This window comes from Galendromus occidentalis, unplaced genomic scaffold, assembly GCF_000255335.2.
Source record: "Galendromus occidentalis unplaced genomic scaffold, Mocc_1.1 scf7180000077524, whole genome shotgun sequence".
Classification (NCBI taxonomy): domain Eukaryota; kingdom Metazoa; phylum Arthropoda; class Arachnida; order Mesostigmata; family Phytoseiidae; genus Galendromus; species Galendromus occidentalis.
Genome location: NW_003805512.1, coordinates 2067191 through 2086283, shown reverse-complemented (window position 1 = coordinate 2086283; position 19093 = coordinate 2067191). Strand labels below are relative to the sequence as shown.

The window sequence follows — 19093 nt, the reverse complement described above, 5'->3', positions numbered from 1 at the left end:
CTGAATTCTAAAAGAACAGAGAGCTGTTCCCTTTTGAGTGAGAATTCGGTTCCGTAAGTAGAGATATGTAGACATTATACACGCTTCAACCCTCCATTCATGTAAGCTCGGCGTTGAAGTATTGCTTCAGTTCCGAATCTCAGGAGAAGTCTGCGGGAGTTTCGGAATGCTTGGCTGGGAAATAGATATCATTCGAATCTCCGATGACGAATCTGAACGGCCAGAATGGTGGGATTTCGGTTGTCCAATGGCCGACGGGTTCGATTGTACATGTAAAAAAACACGCCATCGACGTTGGAACAGTTAAATTTACTCACATACATATATTGCCATTGAAATGACACATAGTGAGAATTGTGTTGTACCTGGGGAAGGAGATGTTGAACAAGGATGTACCACGAGTCTCGGGTCACCTGTCATCGAATCAAACAGGGCGCACCCAGACCAGATTCCAGAGCCTAGATTAAAGTGAGCGATTTACGAAAAGAGAGTACAACCGTTATGCAATTCAGAAACATGGAATACTGACGCGCATGAATAATGTGCACGGAAGTGGGACACGGGAGGATCCATCCTGGTGTAAACCTGATTGTACCGACACCGACCCATTCGGAATCAAAACTCAAGTTTCAAGGCAGCAGGATCGGATGAGCCGTATAATCTGAGCACACACGTGTGGATGTGCCTCGCCACAGACAACGTAGAGCGAAATAAATTGATGGATAATACCTTAACAAACGGAGGATGTACGCCTCTTATTTCTCGCTCGTCGATGAGATCAACCTGCCCTGCTTGGGTATATCGCAACCAATAGGAGTCCTTGAGGGAACTCTCTTTCGGGCAGGAACAATCGCAGACACCGAATATGCCGGACGGATTCTCGGTACTTCGAGGTACCATCCGTACCTTGTTCGTACTTTTCGATGAGATACCGAGCGATCGCGGTCGAGGAATTCAATCGTCCTCCCAGTAATCTCGGTTCGACAAAAACATCGAACCCGTTCCTAATAATACACATCGACACCTATTGCCTTTCGACGGGAGGACCCTGTGTTTCCGACTACGACGATTCCCAGGTTCAAGCATCGGATTTCGAAACGGTCCGACGCATCCATTCTCTATCATAAAGGAATATCACCTTCCCTTTTTGCGCCACATTGAGCCCACCGGGGAGTCTCCTGTAATGATGCTGGAGCATTGCGCATTCGGTGCTTTGTTCATGAATACCATGGTCTAGCGGCTCACATTCAACATGCGCCGCTCGCCGTGGCTCGTGGTTTTGATTGTGACTTTTTGTGATATCGTCGATTCGAGGTGCAGGGGTCGTATAGAGCTCAGCTCGTTCGTTCACGAGCTCGTAGTGAACACGCAATCTCGGTGTGACTTACGGATAGTTCCCCCGAGCGAGGCGAACACCACCGTTCTGATCGTGCAGCAGCAGCTAACAGCCGATGAGAACTACGATGCGTCTCCGAATACTTCGTGCAACGTTGTCTATTCGCGTGAGTACCTCGAAGTTGGGTGATATTCGCATTCTTTGGGGAAGTTACTGTTTCAAACTTCCGCTGATACGAAGAGCCCGCCCCGAATCCTTGAATTTTCGCAGAAAATACGATCACTCATTGCGTTACGCTGAGTCGATCAATTTCTACTATTGCCATCAACGGTTCTTTCGACCTGACTTTCTATGAAGGCCGGTGGCCGCTGAATCTCACGTTCGTCGTCAACTCCTACCAAGGTTCGTGTAAGTATCGATATACATACTCGCCCCGAAGGTTCTCGCGGAAATCCCGCTCGTGGCCCTCGCTGCCAATCGCGAATCCATTCTTCGCGCCTCGCAGGAACATCACCGAGACCGAGCTCATCTGGGTGCTTTTCCAGGCTTCGCCAATTGCGAGTCCGACCTCGCGGTCGAGTCCGATACGGCTCTGCAGCTCACCCTCACCAGGACCACCGGCTGTCTGGACTACTGCATCGTGAATATCACGACACAGAGACCTTTTGTCGTCATTTGTCCAACGCCATTCTGCCATTATATCCTGTATTCATACGCTCTCGGACAACTCTTGAGACCATCTGTGGACAACCAATATGCATTGAATGGTACGATAGTTCCGCTCTTGGATAGTTTCCGACAGGTGCGGCGATCGGCAAAGCGTCAGATCGTATATTTCGCGCAAAGATCGACCGCAGTGCTCCTCACGCTTCGGAATATGAAAATCCGGAGCACCTTGAAGACCTGTACTTCAAAGGGCTGGACGGTCGACTCCGTGAGATCGCTGCATTTCCGCCCGATGGAAAGAGATGTAGGCCAGGACTGCTCGCACCCATCCTCGAGGACCCGAATTAACTCGGTCTCCCGTATAGACAAAGACGAAGCAATGCCGGCGGAACCAAGGAGTTTCGACTCTGCCTGGTCATCAACCATGCAGATACTCAATATGCGATATGCAATCGCTCGGGGCAGAGGCGAACTATGTTTAGAAGAGAACCTTCCAAAATATTCTATTGATCAGAGATCTGCTATAACTTGTTCTTCCAGGCACAAAGGCGAACCTTCTGCTCTACGTCCCGACAAATAACAGAATGATAATATCAATAGAAGGTCCCTCTGCTGTCGTTCGACCAACAACCGCCCTCCCTCCACCGCCGCCGACGACAACGTTGCCCACAACGACAGCGAGGACCACAGCTGCGACCACTACGCCGTCGACGACGATCACAAATCCCACAACCGCTGCTCCTGTTCTCACAACGTCGAGTGGAACAAGTCGTCGACCGACGGTGCCCCCTACGACGCAGGCAGCGACGACGACAGCTCCCACAGCGCGAAGTACAACTCGGACGCAACTTTCGACGACCACTCGAGCCACGGTCTCAACGACCACCGAAAGCATCCGGACTACGACCGAATTTTGGTGGGACGATACACACTGCTCCCCGGGGTTTTTCCGACGGATGGGCTGTTTTCTCCAGCGGCTATGGGAGAATCTCAAAGCATTCATCGACAGCTATCGGAGGCGCCGGACGGCCAGAATCAGATGATCTATTCAGCGCCACCTCGGGATTCTCACAGCTGGATCGAGAGCAGGGAAAATCCTCAACAGTGTATTTATTTCGTGATCATGGTTAGAATGGACTCGGCCAGTATGTGCGCCACAAGGTGCCAATAACGCGCGAGCATCAATTCCCCTGCTTGAGGTCGGGGACCACAACAGAGAGAGGGAAGGGTATCGTGTTCTTCAGATCATCTGAAACCTCGTACTCCTTATCGTTAAGATGTTGATCCGCACTGAATCGGAGCTTAGATCCACTGCTTACGCCATGGTCGATTTAGATATGTCTCTTTCCAACCTATGCACATCTGTACATGATGCCAAGAAGCACTGATACTCGAGAGTATACCATAGATGAAAAAGGCTCGATCTTTTTATTATTCTTCCATAGTCCTTCTCCCTCCCATCCGAATCACGAGATACAGAAATCCTACGATTCGTACCCTGAAACAACACTTGATCCACAACCAACGTTTCCTGACGGATATGATGAACCACGAGACCATAGGCTCGACAATTCTTTGATACGTATTGCCCTCGCAGTACCGGATTTTCCGCGGACGGAAAAGCGAAGGATTGAATTTGAGTTCTCTGAAGGGCTTGCGCCACCGCACCGGTGCTCCTAACATCCGTGGCTCGAAAGCACCTTCACTTCAGTCGAGAGCGACTCAGAAGCGCTCCTCAGGTAAGATTGCCAGGCATGCAATAGGTTCATCCCTCACTACTTCCCGTCGCAGGGAAAAATCTTCTACAGATCTGCAGAGCCATCAGAAGCTAGCATTAGGAGCTTGTATATGGAAGGTAGTCGCGATGATCTTGCATTGACCATAGGGAAAAAGTCCGAGGAAGCATGTCTCGATGTACACCATCGCTCGGTCCAGAAAAATTGACTGCTTTGTGCCTGAACAACTTTAGGATGGAAGAAAGCAATTCCATAAGATAAAATTGGGGGAATGGAGCAAGACCGTTCCTTGGATAGACACCCGGAGGTGAGCGCTATCTAGCCAGGGCGGTCAAACTCCACAGGGCGAAGGAGAAGTTACTCATCTCGTAGAAATCTGTTTCCGAGCGGTAAATAGAACACAACAAATCAGTAGTGGCTCAGAAAACATCGATTGCTGGTCGAGTCGTGTATCTCTCAAACCCTTGTCTCATTATAGACGCAAGCGTCTTTGCATATGGCTCCGACCCAGAGAGCGACCGCGCGAGCTCCAGCATCCTCTCTGTCAGCGGTTAGAGCATCGCTCACGTAGCTCGCCCTTCCAGCGTTGGCACTCATCTTGGCAGTTTCGATGGCCGCTTCATCTGCAGCTGTTAGAATTTCCACGCAGCTCTGTCCCGATTCGAGGCTATTGACAACAGCCAGCAAGACGTCCACCTTAGAGGATAAGATCAAAAGAGGTGTGAGGTTCACGAAATCATTTGAGATGAGATCTCGTATGTTACCCTGGATAAATACTTCAGGCTCACGCGTTCCTCACCATTGTTCGATCACCCTTCGCCGCTCCTCCGTATTCCATGATTTTCTTCGTAGCGGCACGTAAAGATTCTGTCACGAGTGATTGCGAAATGCTGAGCTCCCCGCAGCCGCTAGCGCGAATTCTCGATGCGATACCATGGAACATGAGGGAGTAGACAGCACCGCTGGTGCCGCCCATAATATTCTCGGCAACAGACGCGAATTGCATAAAGGCCTCGGCCGGTTGCCTGAATAACTCAGTGTTGTTGTCGAGGATATCCGCGATCACTGAAACGTCCGAAGCACCCATTGAGAACTTGAAAAACTGCCACCTGAGATTGGCACTCTCATCGCTGGGTGATGAGCCAAATAAGAGCCGATCAGGGCCGAGAGCAAGAGAGAACTCACCTCTTGCGCCACCAGAGAGACAGGAACCGCAGTCACCGTCTCCGCAACCGGAGTCGAGATCATTCAATGAATCCTTGGCGGCGATAATTGCATTCACAGCAGATTGTGCGAGTTTCAAAATGCGGATGGCTTCGAAGTCGTTGCATGATGGTCCCTGGCGTCTCTTGTGATGCTCGTTTGAAACCGGAGGTAAACACGGCGAGTCCAAACGATCTTTGCAGTTTTTCGTTGTGTAGGGTTGAAACCAGTATGGAGCGCTCGTGGGTTCATCTGAATATCCAAATCTCGGAGTTAGTTTTCGAACCAATTTCGGTATCGAACAGGGATTCAAACATCTGTGTTCAGCACACGCTGACTTCGATGCCTATGGGAGTTTCTGGCCATATAATTCTTTGGATTGGTTATACTTACCCAGCCAAGAGAGCGAGTCCGTGGCAGGCTTCAACAACGATAAAGAGAAACCCGCCATATCAAGGGAGGTCATGAAAGGTCCGCAGTAAAGTCGGATAACGTCTACCCCTCGGGAATCTGCAGAGAAATATGTGCACTGTCAGAGCTCGGATTTCCTTCCGCTCGAGGATATTCGCTGATGCCACATGCCACGCATCTCCATTATTTTCCCCAGCATTAGAAGCTTCGCAGGGCCGGGAACTCACCGAAAAAGCTCACTACGTTCTTGCAAACGATACCCATTTCGAGTTGCGTCATAGCACCAAGGTTATTCACCATCACAACAGCTTTTTCGGCTTCTCCAAAATGGATGGACTCCAGAAGCATGGATCCCATCGAGGATATGATTGTGTCACAGCTTGCCACGTCCACCCGTCTGATTCCGGCCTCGCCTGAAGACAGTTTCATATAATTTCGGATTGCGAGCGTGAGACCCCATGAATCCACTCGGGGGATGGTTTGAATGATTAGCCCGCTCCCTCATAGTAACGGGAAGTCGCGTTCGTGGGAATTTCTCTGGAGTGTACGAACCATGGACGCCGAGGCCGAATTCCATCTGTCCCACCGGTAGGTCGAATAAGAAGCTATGTGATTCCGGTAGAGCGATGGATCCCAGCGAAACACCTATGCTTGCGAGGGTTGTGCTATTGAAATGTTCCAGAGCGGTTTGAATCTCCTGCAAGCTCTTCCCCGCCTCGGCCATGGCACCGGCAATCTGCAGCAAGTAGATACAAGGTATTCGAACTGAGAAAGGACCATCCATGATCTCATGTCACCGAGCCAGGAGTTCCGGCTCGCGACTTGCAAGGACCTCGGTGTAGGGCGGTGGAACCACCCCCGGTAGCGTCTCGGGACCACTAACCTTCAGCACTAGGGCCCCGCCGCTCAAACCTCGACGACCTGCACGCTTCCTACCGGTGGCAACGTCATCGGCGATGATGACCATGTGGATCGGACGTTCTTCGCCGAATTCGGAGCGGAATCTCTCGATCGCGAGCCCGAAATTCAACCTGTCGCCGGTGTAGTTGAAAACAAGCGCTAAGATCCCGCCTGCGAAAAAGAAACGGAATTTGCAGACGGCGTTCGGGCTTAGAATCGGTGCGACCATTGATGTTCAAGTCGAAGACCGGAATTCCCAATGCATTAGGCGACCTTTACCATGTCTAGCTCCTTGGGGAGCTGCCGAGGCCAACTTTCGCAGGGTGTTCAGTATTTGTCCTGGAGGCGGGGATGTGAACACCTGGCCCGCGATTGCGGCTGTCAGCATGCCATTGCCGACAAAGCCGCCGAATGTTGGTTCGTGACCCGAGCCCCCACCTGAGACGACGCAGACCTGGAATTCGGGACTAATCTGTTTGTTCGCGCTCTGCGAGACCGACCCCTGAAATCTGCATTAGACAGGCCGCACGTCGACGTTACAGTCTGCTTACCTTGCCCGCGGCCACATGCTGCCGGAAGTCGTGTCGGAATATAGAATTCTCATTTTCGAGGATGCGGAGTCCTGGATTGAGGGCTACTAAGCCTTCGAGCGACTCCCGGACGACATTTTTACCGGGATTGGAAACTTTAGGTCGGGCGCGAGTTTCGCTCATCGTCCTGCAAGAGTCACAAGGCGTTTTGTCACAACGGGAATCATTCTCAGAGCCTATTCCACACATCCTGTGCTCGCAGTTGAGAATCGCCGACGGAGACTTGATGCGTTAGCCGAATCTCGAGTGCGATTCAATAGATGACTTCCACGGCTCTTTTTTTCTAGTGGCGTCGCGCCGCGAGGAGCGAGAGTTTAGCTGTGCTTCAGCATGAGCAACTCTTTCCGGACCTCACCCCGAGTAATTCGTCGGAGGATGTTCTCCGTCGGGACCTGCCTCGAATATTGGCGCGGTACAAGTGCAATGATGTGATCGCTCCGCTCTTGTGGCTTGATTGATGGGTCAACTCCGTCGCAAAACACCCGCGAATCGGCGACAGGGGGCCAGAGATCGAGAAATCGTTATAAAACTGGCGCATCGTAGCGCTCGTCTCAGCCCACACGGCCGAGAACCACGGCGGGAGCCCAGCTCAGGAGGCTAGGGAAGCCACTGTAATCTTCTCGAATTCATTTGAGGTGTCGGCCATCCCAACGTCGGTCTCAGTATCTTACGCGAGTTCCGACTACCCACTGTGTCGCATATTCGGCACCGGCGGCAGTTCCGACGGAGAGATTCTCGAACCTCCCTTATCAGCTGTCCGGAAAATGCCACCGGGATTCCGTAATTCGGAACTCAGCCCCGCGGGGAGTGCTCCTTAAAGAATTCAACCGGCATAGCTCATCTGATCGATTGAGGCAATTGCGAGCTTTCGCAATTTAGATCGCGGGCTGGTTTTCAAACCCCTGAAGAGTATCACTGCTGAGTTCATCCTTACTCTGCGGTACCCCTCTTAAAGAATGGATCGTATGTCGTATAGATCGCGGAGAGTCGGATCAAAAGATTCCTGACTGATCAGAAAATAAACATATCGATTAGAACATATCGAAGTCGCACCGTAGGGCAGCAGTTCGGGTTGCCGTTCCAGGGCTCGTCAGTTCGGGGCTAGCTCACAAACAGTCATTCGGATACAGTGATCGAATTTCTTGAGAATGCGTTCCATGAATCTCTTAGGGCTCAGACAGATCTACTCCGTCGCGGGCTCATAGTGGACATCACGTGAATAGAAATCAGACGTCCATAGTCAGACTAGCAGAAATAGGCGGCTGCTTCCCTCGGTCTTTATCGACGCTACCAGTCGGGAGAAGCTCTGCACCAATCGAGAGCTGCCGTATAGTCTTGGCCAAGCGTCTGATGTTTCCCCTCTTCGTTTCCGAGAACGCACACAACTCAGGCCCTTGCAACCCGCTGTGTAGATCTAAATGGATCTCGAAGGTAGGTTCTTCGCCGTAGGCAGGTCTCGGTCGGACCTATCGCATTTGCCTTGTGAAAATCGCTCGAGACGAAGAGAAAGGCTTCTATTGTGATGACCTGAAGATCGATGGAATTATCCGGAACTCCTGATACGATGAGGAACGCGACTCGGACGTTGCAGCGAGAGGACTTGCCCAAACTTTTTCCAAATCAAATTCTGTCTGTTCGGTACGATACCATCCCTCTCAATCAGGGTATTAGGATATCTTTTAGGATCTCAAGCATTCCCCGTAAGAGCTCTCATTCGAGGCCCGCTCGAGAAGAGTCTGATGAATATGTCCGCGTCGATGCTTTAAGTTGAGCAGAAGATTTCATTCGTCCGGCTCGCAAAAAGGATGAGTTTCTTGTGCAGAACGATAGAGTCAGCGAACTGATAATGATAAATTATAGTGGTCAGCTTCGTCAACAGACGCGCTCCTTCAGTTGTTCGGGCTTAAATCTAGATTCTATTGGGATTGGGACAACCTGAATGCCTCCTCGATGCTTGACAGAACCGAGATCGGAGGGATAACGTTGAAGCTCAGCTCATGGGATGCCGGACATCCGAATCATTTTAGGACCTCTCATGGTATGAGCTCAGGTATGAGCGTCCATCTCGAGCGTGATATGCCGCGGCTTTTTGAAGCGATCTCCCAGGAGACGGATGCGGAAACACGCCCATCCCCGCTTACGCCGCGCTGCTGAGGTGTTGGAAGCACAGGGGAGGGTGCTTTCGGAGATGCGCTTGCTGTCATGTCGGCAAGCGGACACGTCGGGAACGAACCTGACGATCGAAATCGCGTTGCTGCTCAATTTCCTTCGCGTCCACCCTCCCCAGGAATCAAGGTTTCGGAACTCTGATACTTCGCCGACGGTCGACCGACCGATCTCCGATGGAATCAGAGATCGTGGGCGGTTGCGGACAGACGGACACAATTGGCGTGCTCGCCTGATAGTCTTGAAATCTTCGGGACAAGACACGTAATCTTTCTTCGAAGGCCGAAGCGTGCCTTGCGAAGGTTCAAGGGTCTCGTGTCATGAGGGAGGTCTCAACCAACCTGGTGAGCAGAGCTGCGCTGAGATGTCGGGCAAATGACGTTGCATAGCATTACTTATCTATGGGTTTGCGAGACATTTCTTGATATGTCGCGGGGCCTCTGGGTTCTGGGTCCGGACGGATGGTGGACCCCCCCTCATGTCCTCACCGCACAACATTCTTTTCAACGACCGAAACACGCCACGGAAAGGATAGCTGTGTCGAGGACGTTGTTCGCCCTCTCCCTGAGTCCTCGAGAAAGGGTCCTCGAATACGACTTCCGAAAACGCCGCCCTTGAGCCTCACCTACCGCGCAAGGACTGCTCGCGGAATCAGACTCCTCCTTCTCCCACAATGGAGGTTTCCAAGCGAGGTGTACGACGCCCCGACGAGTCTCGAGTGAAGATTTCGGAACGTGAAGTCTCTCGGTGATTCTCCATGGAGCAAGCACGTGGTAATAATGAGGACAGAACGCTCTGATACGCGCTCCCGCTGCCATCGCTTGTCTCGCGCATTGTCTAGAACTCGAGAAATTCCCGAAGCTGTTCAGTATCCGGAATCAGCTTACCTTCTTATCGGGCAGCGAATGGAAGAGGGCAGCGCGAATACCTTGTGAGAGCGCTCAAGCTGTTCGATGAACTCTCCCAGCGGCTCTCCTATAGATGATTAGGATCCAGATTATCGACGGAACCCTCCAATCATGATGGCTTTCGATAAGGCGCGTTAGCCGCCGTGAACCGTCGAAGAGTGTTTATCCACTTGACCGACCCTCCAAACCGCAATAATAATTCCTCCGCGTTCCGAATTCAGAGTTTTCCTTATCGTTCTTTAGAATTCCTTTCACCCAAGGTCGTGCGTTGTCTTCGGCCTGAGCTTGGGTTCCAGAGCGATATCCGACGATGTTCTCCGGAAGGTGCTTCCGAATATTGGCAGTAGTTTTCTCATTTGTCGTGACCGTTCGTCCAGCTTCAGTCGCGAACAACCGACCCGTCGTCGGGATCGTCGCCGAGGACTACTATGGACGTATCCCAGGGAAATCGACCTACATCGCTGCATCGTACGTCAAATGGGCCGAAGCTGCTGGGGCACGAGTGCTCCCGATTTTTATCAACCAAACGGAGGAGTACTACGATCGAGTTCTCGGTCTTGTCAACGGAGTGATATTCCCAGGTTTGTTTGAAGACGTTTAGACTCGACCGATCGTCGGATTCTGATGGAGTAAGCCTCAGGATCAGTCTCTGATTTGATTGATGGGCAGGTGGCGCTGTCCACATCGATAAGGACACGGGATATGGTAACAGCGGCCGATTGATATACAAGAAAATTCATCAACGAAATCTCGACGGATACCTACCTCTGTGGGGAACGTGTTTAGGCATGGAATTGGTCATCTACGCTCATTTGAATCGGAATGATCCCCGAACCAGGTTCGTAGGCAGATACCCTCCCGTATAGGATAGGTATAGGGCGGAGAGCGTCGAACGTCAGTGTCGCTCGCGAGCTCACGCAGACTCCTCCCAGTTGACCCGATGAATCTCCACTCCACCATTCACAGAGCTTTATCTCCCCGGTTTCAGATGTGCTATGCAGGATAAGGCCCTGTCTCTCCAGCTTGGCGAGACTCATGGAAGATTATTGGGCTCTGCACCGGAAAACATAATCCAGTAAGTTAAAATGATGAACTTCCGTCGGGGTTGAGGAAAGACGGGATTTCACCGGGGAAACCACCCACCGGCGCCGAGTTCGAGAATTTCGTTCGAAATATAGATACCGCATATTCCGAGTTGAGATTTTTCCGCCGACTACCCATATCGCACCTCCACCATCTAACGGCACTAACGCCGCCTCATGTACCTTCTTCGAAACAGGAAACTCACCACGGAACCTGTGAATATCCATTACCACAGTTGGTGCCTGACTTCGAAAAACTTCAGAGCCTTCAATTTAGACAGTGATTTTAGCGCCCTAGCCTTCAATAATGACTCCGAAGGCAGGAAATTCGTGTCCGTACTGGAGCACAAGTATATGCCAATCTACCTGACACAATTTCACCCTGAGAAGCCACAGTTCGAATGGGTGAGATGCCTAATGAAATTATCCTTTTTTGTGTTCCGTATTCCGATATGAGAGAGTCCACCCTTATGCGGAGCGTAAGAACGATTTATCTTACGATCATGTGCAGTTTTTTTTCGGCGCAGCGTTCGCGATCCTTAGTGTCATCACTCACGTCTTCTGACCATTTTCTAGGTCGATAACTTGAAGCATCACAACATTCCACATTCAAGCTCGGCTATCGCAGTAGGCCAATTCTTCGCGAACTTCTTCATCGATGAATGTCGCAAAAACAAAGCTCAGTTCCCTGCGGAAAACAATGGAGAGCTCATCTATGCGTACCCGGTTTCCAACACCGGAGCGATCTCGATATATGAGCAGAGCTATCTTTTCGATTGAAGTGGCACCTCCCGCCTCGAATCGGGATTTCGACACCTGGGAATCATTCCACAAGATCAATGAATCATGAATGAATAATTGATGGCGGAATCATATTCGGATTTCCCTTCCACGCGAGAGAAATCGGTTTTCCTTCCGCGGCGCTTGCCCTAATGAAGGTCATCTTCTGAACAGGGCGGGACACATATTCCTCTTGGTTGTCAACCGCAGCTCATCGAGTACATCATACTGATATTCCTCGATGCGCGATTTTTTCGTACTGATGGATGCGATATAATGATAAAGCGATTGATTGTGAGACGAAAAGACCTGGTCTCCACTTTCGGCACGAGTTCTGTCCCGCTTTCGGGCTCAGCAAGATATGATTTTTTTCTTAAGTGCTCCGTCTCCTTCGGAGGTCCAAGATCACTGTCGAATGGCCCGCGAGTTCCGACTGAATACATTCCCATGTTGAAGCAGGACTCGGGCATCGATTCGCGACGCCCAGAGATGCACTTCCCGTCCCATGCCTTCTCGAAAAATTCCGAATATCCGAATCGTCGCCCCACAATGGTATGCTCAGGGACGACTCGAACGAGAGCTTCCGGGAAGAATCTCGAAGCGAAGATTCGGGGACTCCTACCACCGGTCCAAGAATCGTGTGGGAGGATGGATCAACTGAATGAACGTACCCGGTCACACCGAGGCCGATACTCACAAACAGAGCCGAAACCGTTCCCCCTCCCCATCCTCGTACCGTACCGTAGGCTATGGCTTCATGGGCTATAAGTCGGTTCTCTGCCTGACTCATTGAACGTGGGTCGCGTAACTGATCCAGAAGGGCAGCGAAATTCGTATCGGTACAGTAGGAGAAAATCATGGTCCGGACTCTCCAGCCTGGCTTCCTGTAGCCGCGTCGGAAACCAAAAAGTATTAGCGCTCTGTCCCAATCGCTGAAATCCTCACGGTTTTCGTCTCCTATTTTCGGTGCCCAGATTCATTGACAATATATTGTATTATATTGTCGGACCTTGCGGCTAGTCTTCACCGCCAAAAGGAAAAGAGGGTTGCAGATTTTGGCGAGGATCGTCGCGTGGCCTTCATCAAGATTTCATGTAAATTCGAGAGATAACAATGAGCTGCGTGGATGGTCGAGAGGATAAGAGCTTTGCGGGGATAACATCCGCATCCAATCTGCAAAAGTTTATCCCCCTTCGAACGACTTCGCCAAGTCAAGCGTGTCGATTCGGGTACGCTTTGGACCGATGCAGCTCACAACATGCTTTTGCGTTCTCTCTCTGGAAAACTTCCGTAGTGTTCGTGAGCTCGAACAAGATGCGCTCAGAATTCGTGCTCATATTTCGAATGCCTCCGGAATGAAGAACTCGCGAATCCGGCTCCGGAAAAGCTGCTCCGTCGATTCTCCCGACGAAAATGCGCGAACCGAACGCTCTCCCCGCAGGTATGAAAAGAAGAGTCTTGGAAGTATTGCTTTACGGGAAATAATGACAGGATAGCCGCAGTTACCCAGAGCGCAGCCCAGCAGAGGCTACCTTACGGTCCGCGCTCAGAGGTCCCAAGCTCCGTATCCCGCGTGCATACGAAGCAATCAATGGCATGGATTGAAATTTGGAGACTGCACAAATGTTCCTCCATCGCATCATCGGATCTTTGCGTATCAGTATGCTTCGAGAACAGATGTTCACCGATTGACCTACGATTTTGGCCGACAGAGCGATAATCATCCGTAACAATCGTTGTGAGCGAGTCTGTCACGATTGGGTCTTCGTAGGAGTCTTTGTGAACGAGCCGCTCGAGCACGCGCTACTCAGGTATAAAGCTCAGCTTCAACGATCTCGATGCCATCGGGCTCTCCGGATAGTCAACATTCACAATGAAAGCTTTCCTCACCGTTCTGTTTTTGGCATCGGCGTCTGGTAAGGATTCCCTGAGTTTCCGCTCGGATTCGAGGTCTGAGGGCAGCGTTCGCTCGTACATCTTCCACTCGTTTCTCTTAGCGTTAGGTTCACGCTTTTTGCAGCTCAATTGCCTCCGATGATGAGCAGCTACATGCCGTACGGCGGAATGCCGATCGTCTCCGGGCCTCCCGTGGTCAATTCACCTCCCATGGTGACGAGATCGTCGATGATGTCAGGAGCTCCCTTGTTGTCTGGATCTTCGATCATGTCTGGCGGTCCAATGATTTCAGGGAGTTCGATCCTATCGAGCGGTGGCATGCAGCCCGTGGAAGTTCGCGACGAAAGTTGCGTGGTCCGATGTGTTCGACAATGCCAGAACGAAGGTTCGTCGGCCATGCGCACCGTAGATTTGACCAGTTTCCAACCGAGCCGGGGAAACAACGGAGGCACTAACAACAACGGTTTCAACGTGGGTCTGACAGCTGATTTCCCCTCCGGCATGTCGTCAGAAACATCGCGGCTCACCATTGCCCCATCCAGTGAGTTCGCCACTAATTGATCGAGACGGAAGTTTTTCAAACATTCCGTCGAAATCGAGGCGCCGATTGACCCACATCAGATTCGGTCCAATTTTCGGAATACCTTCTAAAGATACCTCGTTCCATTTTAGCGAAAGGATCGTCGCAGGGTAACTCCTCCCTTCCGATGAGATCTCAATTGCTAGATGGTTTCTATGCGGTGCCCATGGATTTCGGCGAGACGTTACTCAGGTTCTGAGCCTTATTTTTCCAGGACAAATCTCCGTCAAGGGATGAGAGCGTTCAGCAGTTTCAACTTCAAACCTTGCGCGTGGTCAATTCAATTATTTGAGTGTACAACAGAAATGCCTATATGTCAACCGAATAAATCAGTGGAGCTGTGAAACTATTCGATCTTGGCTTTTGGAGGGAGAAATTCCCTTGCTGGAGAAAGGAACCTTCTTCATTCCGCAATCTTTCGAAAAATGGCTGCGCCTGGATCTTTAGACCTGGATCCCGTGCGGGATGCAACTTCCTGACCCTTGGAGGAGTGTCGGCGATTGAGGCATTGGGCGCCTCATTTCTACAAGAAATGCAAGACCAATGGGATCGAGCCGACATTTGCTTCTGTCGTTTTATGTTAATTGCTCAGCCACGGAAAAACTTTATGACCGACCTGTCGCATATATCTCCAGTTGGCCGTATGATAGACGCAATGAGCAGCACAACGAGAGATCAGCCGTAAGCAAAGTAGGCAATGAAGAAGAGGAGAAGATAGGTTAGCGGAGTTTATTCGTTCCGTTGAGCGCCACACTCTAATGGAATTAGAACTGGTCTCTCGAAGAGGGTGACACGTCTTTGTTTCAGCTTTTTCGTGCTCGGCGTCCGATCGCTGCCGGTGAGTTTCTCAAAGCTTCGAGCACTCGGCGGTGGGGCGGGGAACGGCGGTATTTCCTGAACGGACATGATACCCGAGAGTATTGCGGCTTTCTTCTGACGAGAGACCGAGCTACGACGACGACGACGACTAGAAGAGAATATCTCCTCGCGGTCGACGACCACCGCCACGATTGGCGATGGACAGTGTGATCGGAGTAATGGTGCTGAGCACAAGCGCTCGAAACATGAGACATCTGCATGTTAAGCTTTCAACGGGTCGTAGAGCCCGAGTTGCTGTTGTTGAAAGATGGGTAGTCGAATCTGAGCTAGAACGTCCAGCCTGTCGAGGGCTCCGCGCCAAAGTATGCGCGCGAAGAGTTGATCGGAAGGCCTCTGTTTGGCGGACGAAGGAGCGAGCTAGCTAGCCTGCTGACTGACTGACTGGCTCTTTGCTTACATAGAAACTTACATCCTCGGACATCAACCATTGGAAGGCCGAACATGAATTGAGCAAGAACGGCAGGTCGGCGGTCAATTCAAGAATCATACCAGCCCACCGACCGACCGATCGGCCGGCGGCCAGCCAGACGCTCGGCCGGGCAGCGGATCTTTCAGTCATTCGTTCGGACGGTCGGTCACCCAGGGAGCCACCGAGATAGGCATGCCGACGGCATTCGTTCGTCGGCCCCACTAACCGTGCTACCCTGGCGAAGATCTCAGTTTGAGGAGATCCTGTGCAGTGTCCCCGTCGAAGGAGCCACTCGCCAGGGGACCGTTGCGAGTGATGGCAGCTCTTGCCTCTTCAGCTCGGGTCGGAATGACGTGCAAAGATGTTCTTCTGCTTGTGTCGCTTCTGTACATCTTCTGCGGTGAGTACATGTTGCCTGATCGATGTTCGGGGTGGAATCAATTAGCCGACCGTAGCGAGAGAAGGGTTCTCAGAATTAGCACCAAATGTTTCCGAAGTTTGCGTCGCGACCGGCATGAAGTGCGGTTGGTGTTCTCGCGGCTTCGGTTGTGATTCTGAGGTGGTCCCGCGATATGTCCGACCGATGATCCTCACACGCCCATCGACGCGGGAGAGACAGCTGACTCGAGAGCGACGAAGCCTCTTTCTTCACCGAGCGAGCCGGTCGCTAATTTCTATCCAAGTTGCTTGGGGCGGATCAAGTGATGGTCATGCGGGCGGACGGTTGAGACTTCCCGAGAGTGTATCTTGCAACCTCAGTATGCGCCTACGAGGAAAATACCTACCATGGTCGATTGATCGAAAATGCGAATGTAATTGATCGAGTGCTGATATCTTTCGAGCTGATTCATTGTTGGAAGATCGAAAGAGCGACTCTACTCGAGCAACTGGTGCTCGGAGGAAAGTCTACAAAAGACCATGCTGTACTGAGTGAGCAGCTTCCGCTTTCAATTTACGTGAATCGATGTTGCGGCGATTTCAGCGCATTCGAGAGCCCCGCACCTAGCGGAGGCCAGACATCACTCGCAGAGGAGCCACCGGCTAAGATTCCTGGCAGGTGAGATCACGCAGTTCATCCGGAACGATCGGCTCCGAATGCTTCGGAAGAGTTTATCGTCTATCCATTGTATTTTAGAGCTCGAACGGTCCTTGGGACAACGTGTAGCACATCAAAGTCAAGACGTGCGAGATACCTTCAGTCGGAAGGGTTCGATGAGCAGAGACATCGATGACTATCCTGCCATCATACAAGAAGCCAATACAGTGTCTGTGCTGGTCGTACCGCGTCTAGAAGAAGGCACTTCCGATTACTTGGTAAAGAGTACTCTCTGTTTCGCAGCTGCCGTGGAACAAGGCAGGCAAGCGTTGCTCCACCGATCCGGAATTCGCTCTTTCACCCTTCCCTCGCGAAAATACACCTCTGTATGCCGGAAGAGAACATAGATAGTAGATTGATTTTCAGGAGCCGCTGGTGGCTAGAACCGAGAACCGGAATATTCACTTCAGGCCCGTGAAACCCATAATCAGTGAGAAACTCAACAAATATATCGGAGGTAGGCGTTCCGCAGTTTATGGAGCCGGAGATACTTCCGCGTATCTATCCTTGACTGTTCGGGTCGGCTATCTCAGCACCTGGATGATTTTTTCTGAAAATTTCAGGTTCGCCCGGCAGGGAGAAGCGTCAAGATGAAGAGGAGCCCCTGCTACCGAAAACAGCGGTGAGATTTTGCCTAGAAATGGATTATTCCCCAAGACCTGATTTTTCTGCCTTGGGAACCCTCTGAGAGAGGGGTCTCGCGACTTGGAAAAGCTGAAACGATCCATATTTTTGCTCCAGACCGTATGTGAGACGCGTTACGACTGGGTTCTCCTGAACAGAACGTGGGATACGGAGGGTCAGGAGGTCGAGATTTATCACGGCAAATATGCCCAATACGTCCATGTTTACTATTGCGCCAATAAAGGCGGCAGCTGTAACGGTATCAGCGACGAGTGAGTGTCATTTCCGGCTTACAACCTTTAGAAATCGCACAGCTGCTGATGATCCTGGGGCTCTTTCCTGCTTGCGGCTCGTCCGACAGGACCTCTGGCCTGAGGCTCCGAGAAGCTCCGAGTGCGTTCTACGATGCTTCTATTTTGCTTTTCCAGATTCACGAGCGAATGTCTCGAAAAAGAGGCTTTTGCGAAATTGTTAGTGAAGAAAGAACCGGGGGCAGACGGTCTCAATTATCAGTTGACAGCGGTACAGATCCCGCATCATTGCTTTTGTCAACTAATGAAAAAGACGGATGCGTAGAAACCTCTGGGTAGAAACGAGTATTCGGGAGGAGATCACGGGCGACGTGAAGTGTTGAAAGTTCGAGCAGCGGCGAACGTACGACGAATGTCACGAGCTGCGTCCTTACGCTTTGTTCTCGGTTGGAGCCACTCATTCAGATTAGTGACCGAAAATTGGATCGCAAGCTGAGGGAGCCTTACTCATGTGTTTTTAGAAACTGTGCTAGCATGAGGGTGAGCGGAGGAGACGCCGGAAATGCGCTCTGTCTCCAGCAACCAAGTCCGGAAAAGTAATCGGAAGCATAATAAAAGCCTCAGACGAGCACTTGATGAACTCCATGGAGGGCTTAGATTCAAATCTTGTGACCATAGATTCCGCACCAGAGTTCCTCGCTTGCCCGTCGGCAGCGGTCCCCGACATCTTTTCAGCGCGGGACCCCCTGTGCCGACACCACCTGCGAAGTCATTCCGGAAGTTCCAGTCGGTGGCTCCGCCAGATAGAGAATATCTTCGTGTTCTCCATCGGATGAGCCGTTACAGTATATCTGTTGAGGAATTCTGACGCAGTGGGCCTGGTCGATATTCTTGCAAGCTATATCGAATATATTTTTTCCATAAGTTATAATCACAGCATAAGTTATAATCACATCACCGACTTTGGGAGCTCTCGAAGAGATGCAAGGCCCCGGAGCGGTCACAGGAACCTCTCTTGAGAACCCCCGCCCCGCGGCGAGGTCGAGCGTCCCTCCAGCTCATTCCCGTCGAGATTGTCGCGTTCTATTAAAGAGTTGGATTGAGATCCTTGACCCCTGACGCTTATGCAACCCAATCTTGGTCCCGTCAAGTTTCTGTAAAAGTCTTGTCCGAGTCGGTTTCGCAATCGAGATTCCGGATTTATGCTCCGCATTGCGAGCAATTTCTTCGAGTTGGGGGATCCAGTCCGAATCGCGCTTGCCCCATGATCTCACAGGCGGTCCGAATTATTGGCTGCGGTCCGAATCGAATCCCTGGAGTCGCCTTGTTTATGCATGCCTCACACCGTACCGATGCTGATTCCCCGAGCTGAAACTCTATCACGGATGAGAAATATTGTTGCTCTTCCCGAGCTCCATGGCGGCACAGCCACCAATCGGAGCAAGGTTCTCGTGCAACATCGAGCAGCGACAAATATGAATCAGCATGAGAGCCGAGGGCAACATTTTAACATCTAACATCTAAAGCTCGTTCGGATCCGCTGCATGATGAATAATGAGCTATGGCTCAGGCGGATGAAT

At 51.3% G+C, this 19093-nt stretch overlaps 4 protein-coding genes across 4 annotated transcripts; 3 read left to right on the top strand and 1 right to left on the bottom strand.

Moving 5' to 3' along the window:
- Window positions 1-4172: 4172 nt before the first annotated feature.
- LOC100907154 (triokinase/FMN cyclase) lies at window positions 4173-6965 on the bottom strand. Its single transcript, XM_029112641.1, is given in 8 exon segments — window positions 4173-4434; window positions 4538-4803; window positions 4924-5193; window positions 5335-5451; window positions 5580-5765; window positions 5905-6088; window positions 6236-6706; window positions 6804-6965. Coding segments are annotated over 8 exon segments (1896 nt in total). The 3' UTR covers window positions 4173-4194.
- Window positions 6966-10088: 3123 nt separating this feature from the next.
- LOC100907008 (gamma-glutamyl hydrolase A) lies at window positions 10089-12088 on the top strand. Its single transcript, XM_018641117.2, has 5 exons — window positions 10089-10497; window positions 10586-10754; window positions 10905-10991; window positions 11196-11403; window positions 11575-12088. The coding sequence occupies exons 1-5, from the start codon at window positions 10227-10229 to the stop codon at window positions 11776-11778; spliced, it is 939 nt and encodes a 312-aa protein (XP_018496633.1). The 5' UTR covers window positions 10089-10226; the 3' UTR covers window positions 11779-12088.
- A 1533-nt stretch (window positions 12089-13621) lies between these two features.
- On the top strand, window positions 13622-14596 carry LOC100904679 (uncharacterized). The gene is made up of 4 exons (XM_003747587.2): window positions 13622-13694; window positions 13799-14215; window positions 14347-14364; window positions 14469-14596. The coding sequence occupies exons 1-4, from the start codon at window positions 13652-13654 to the stop codon at window positions 14489-14491; spliced, it is 501 nt and encodes a 166-aa protein (XP_003747635.1). The 5' UTR covers window positions 13622-13651; the 3' UTR covers window positions 14492-14596.
- Window positions 14597-15890: 1294 nt separating this feature from the next.
- LOC100906862 (uncharacterized) lies at window positions 15891-18132 on the top strand. The gene is made up of 6 exons (XM_029112697.1): window positions 15891-15942; window positions 16678-16856; window positions 17005-17095; window positions 17202-17260; window positions 17380-17534; window positions 17691-18132. Exons 1-6 carry the CDS (start codon window positions 15891-15893, stop codon window positions 17836-17838), a joined length of 684 nt encoding a protein of 227 aa, XP_028968530.1. The 3' UTR covers window positions 17839-18132.
- The last annotated feature ends 961 nt before the right edge of the window (window positions 18133-19093 follow it).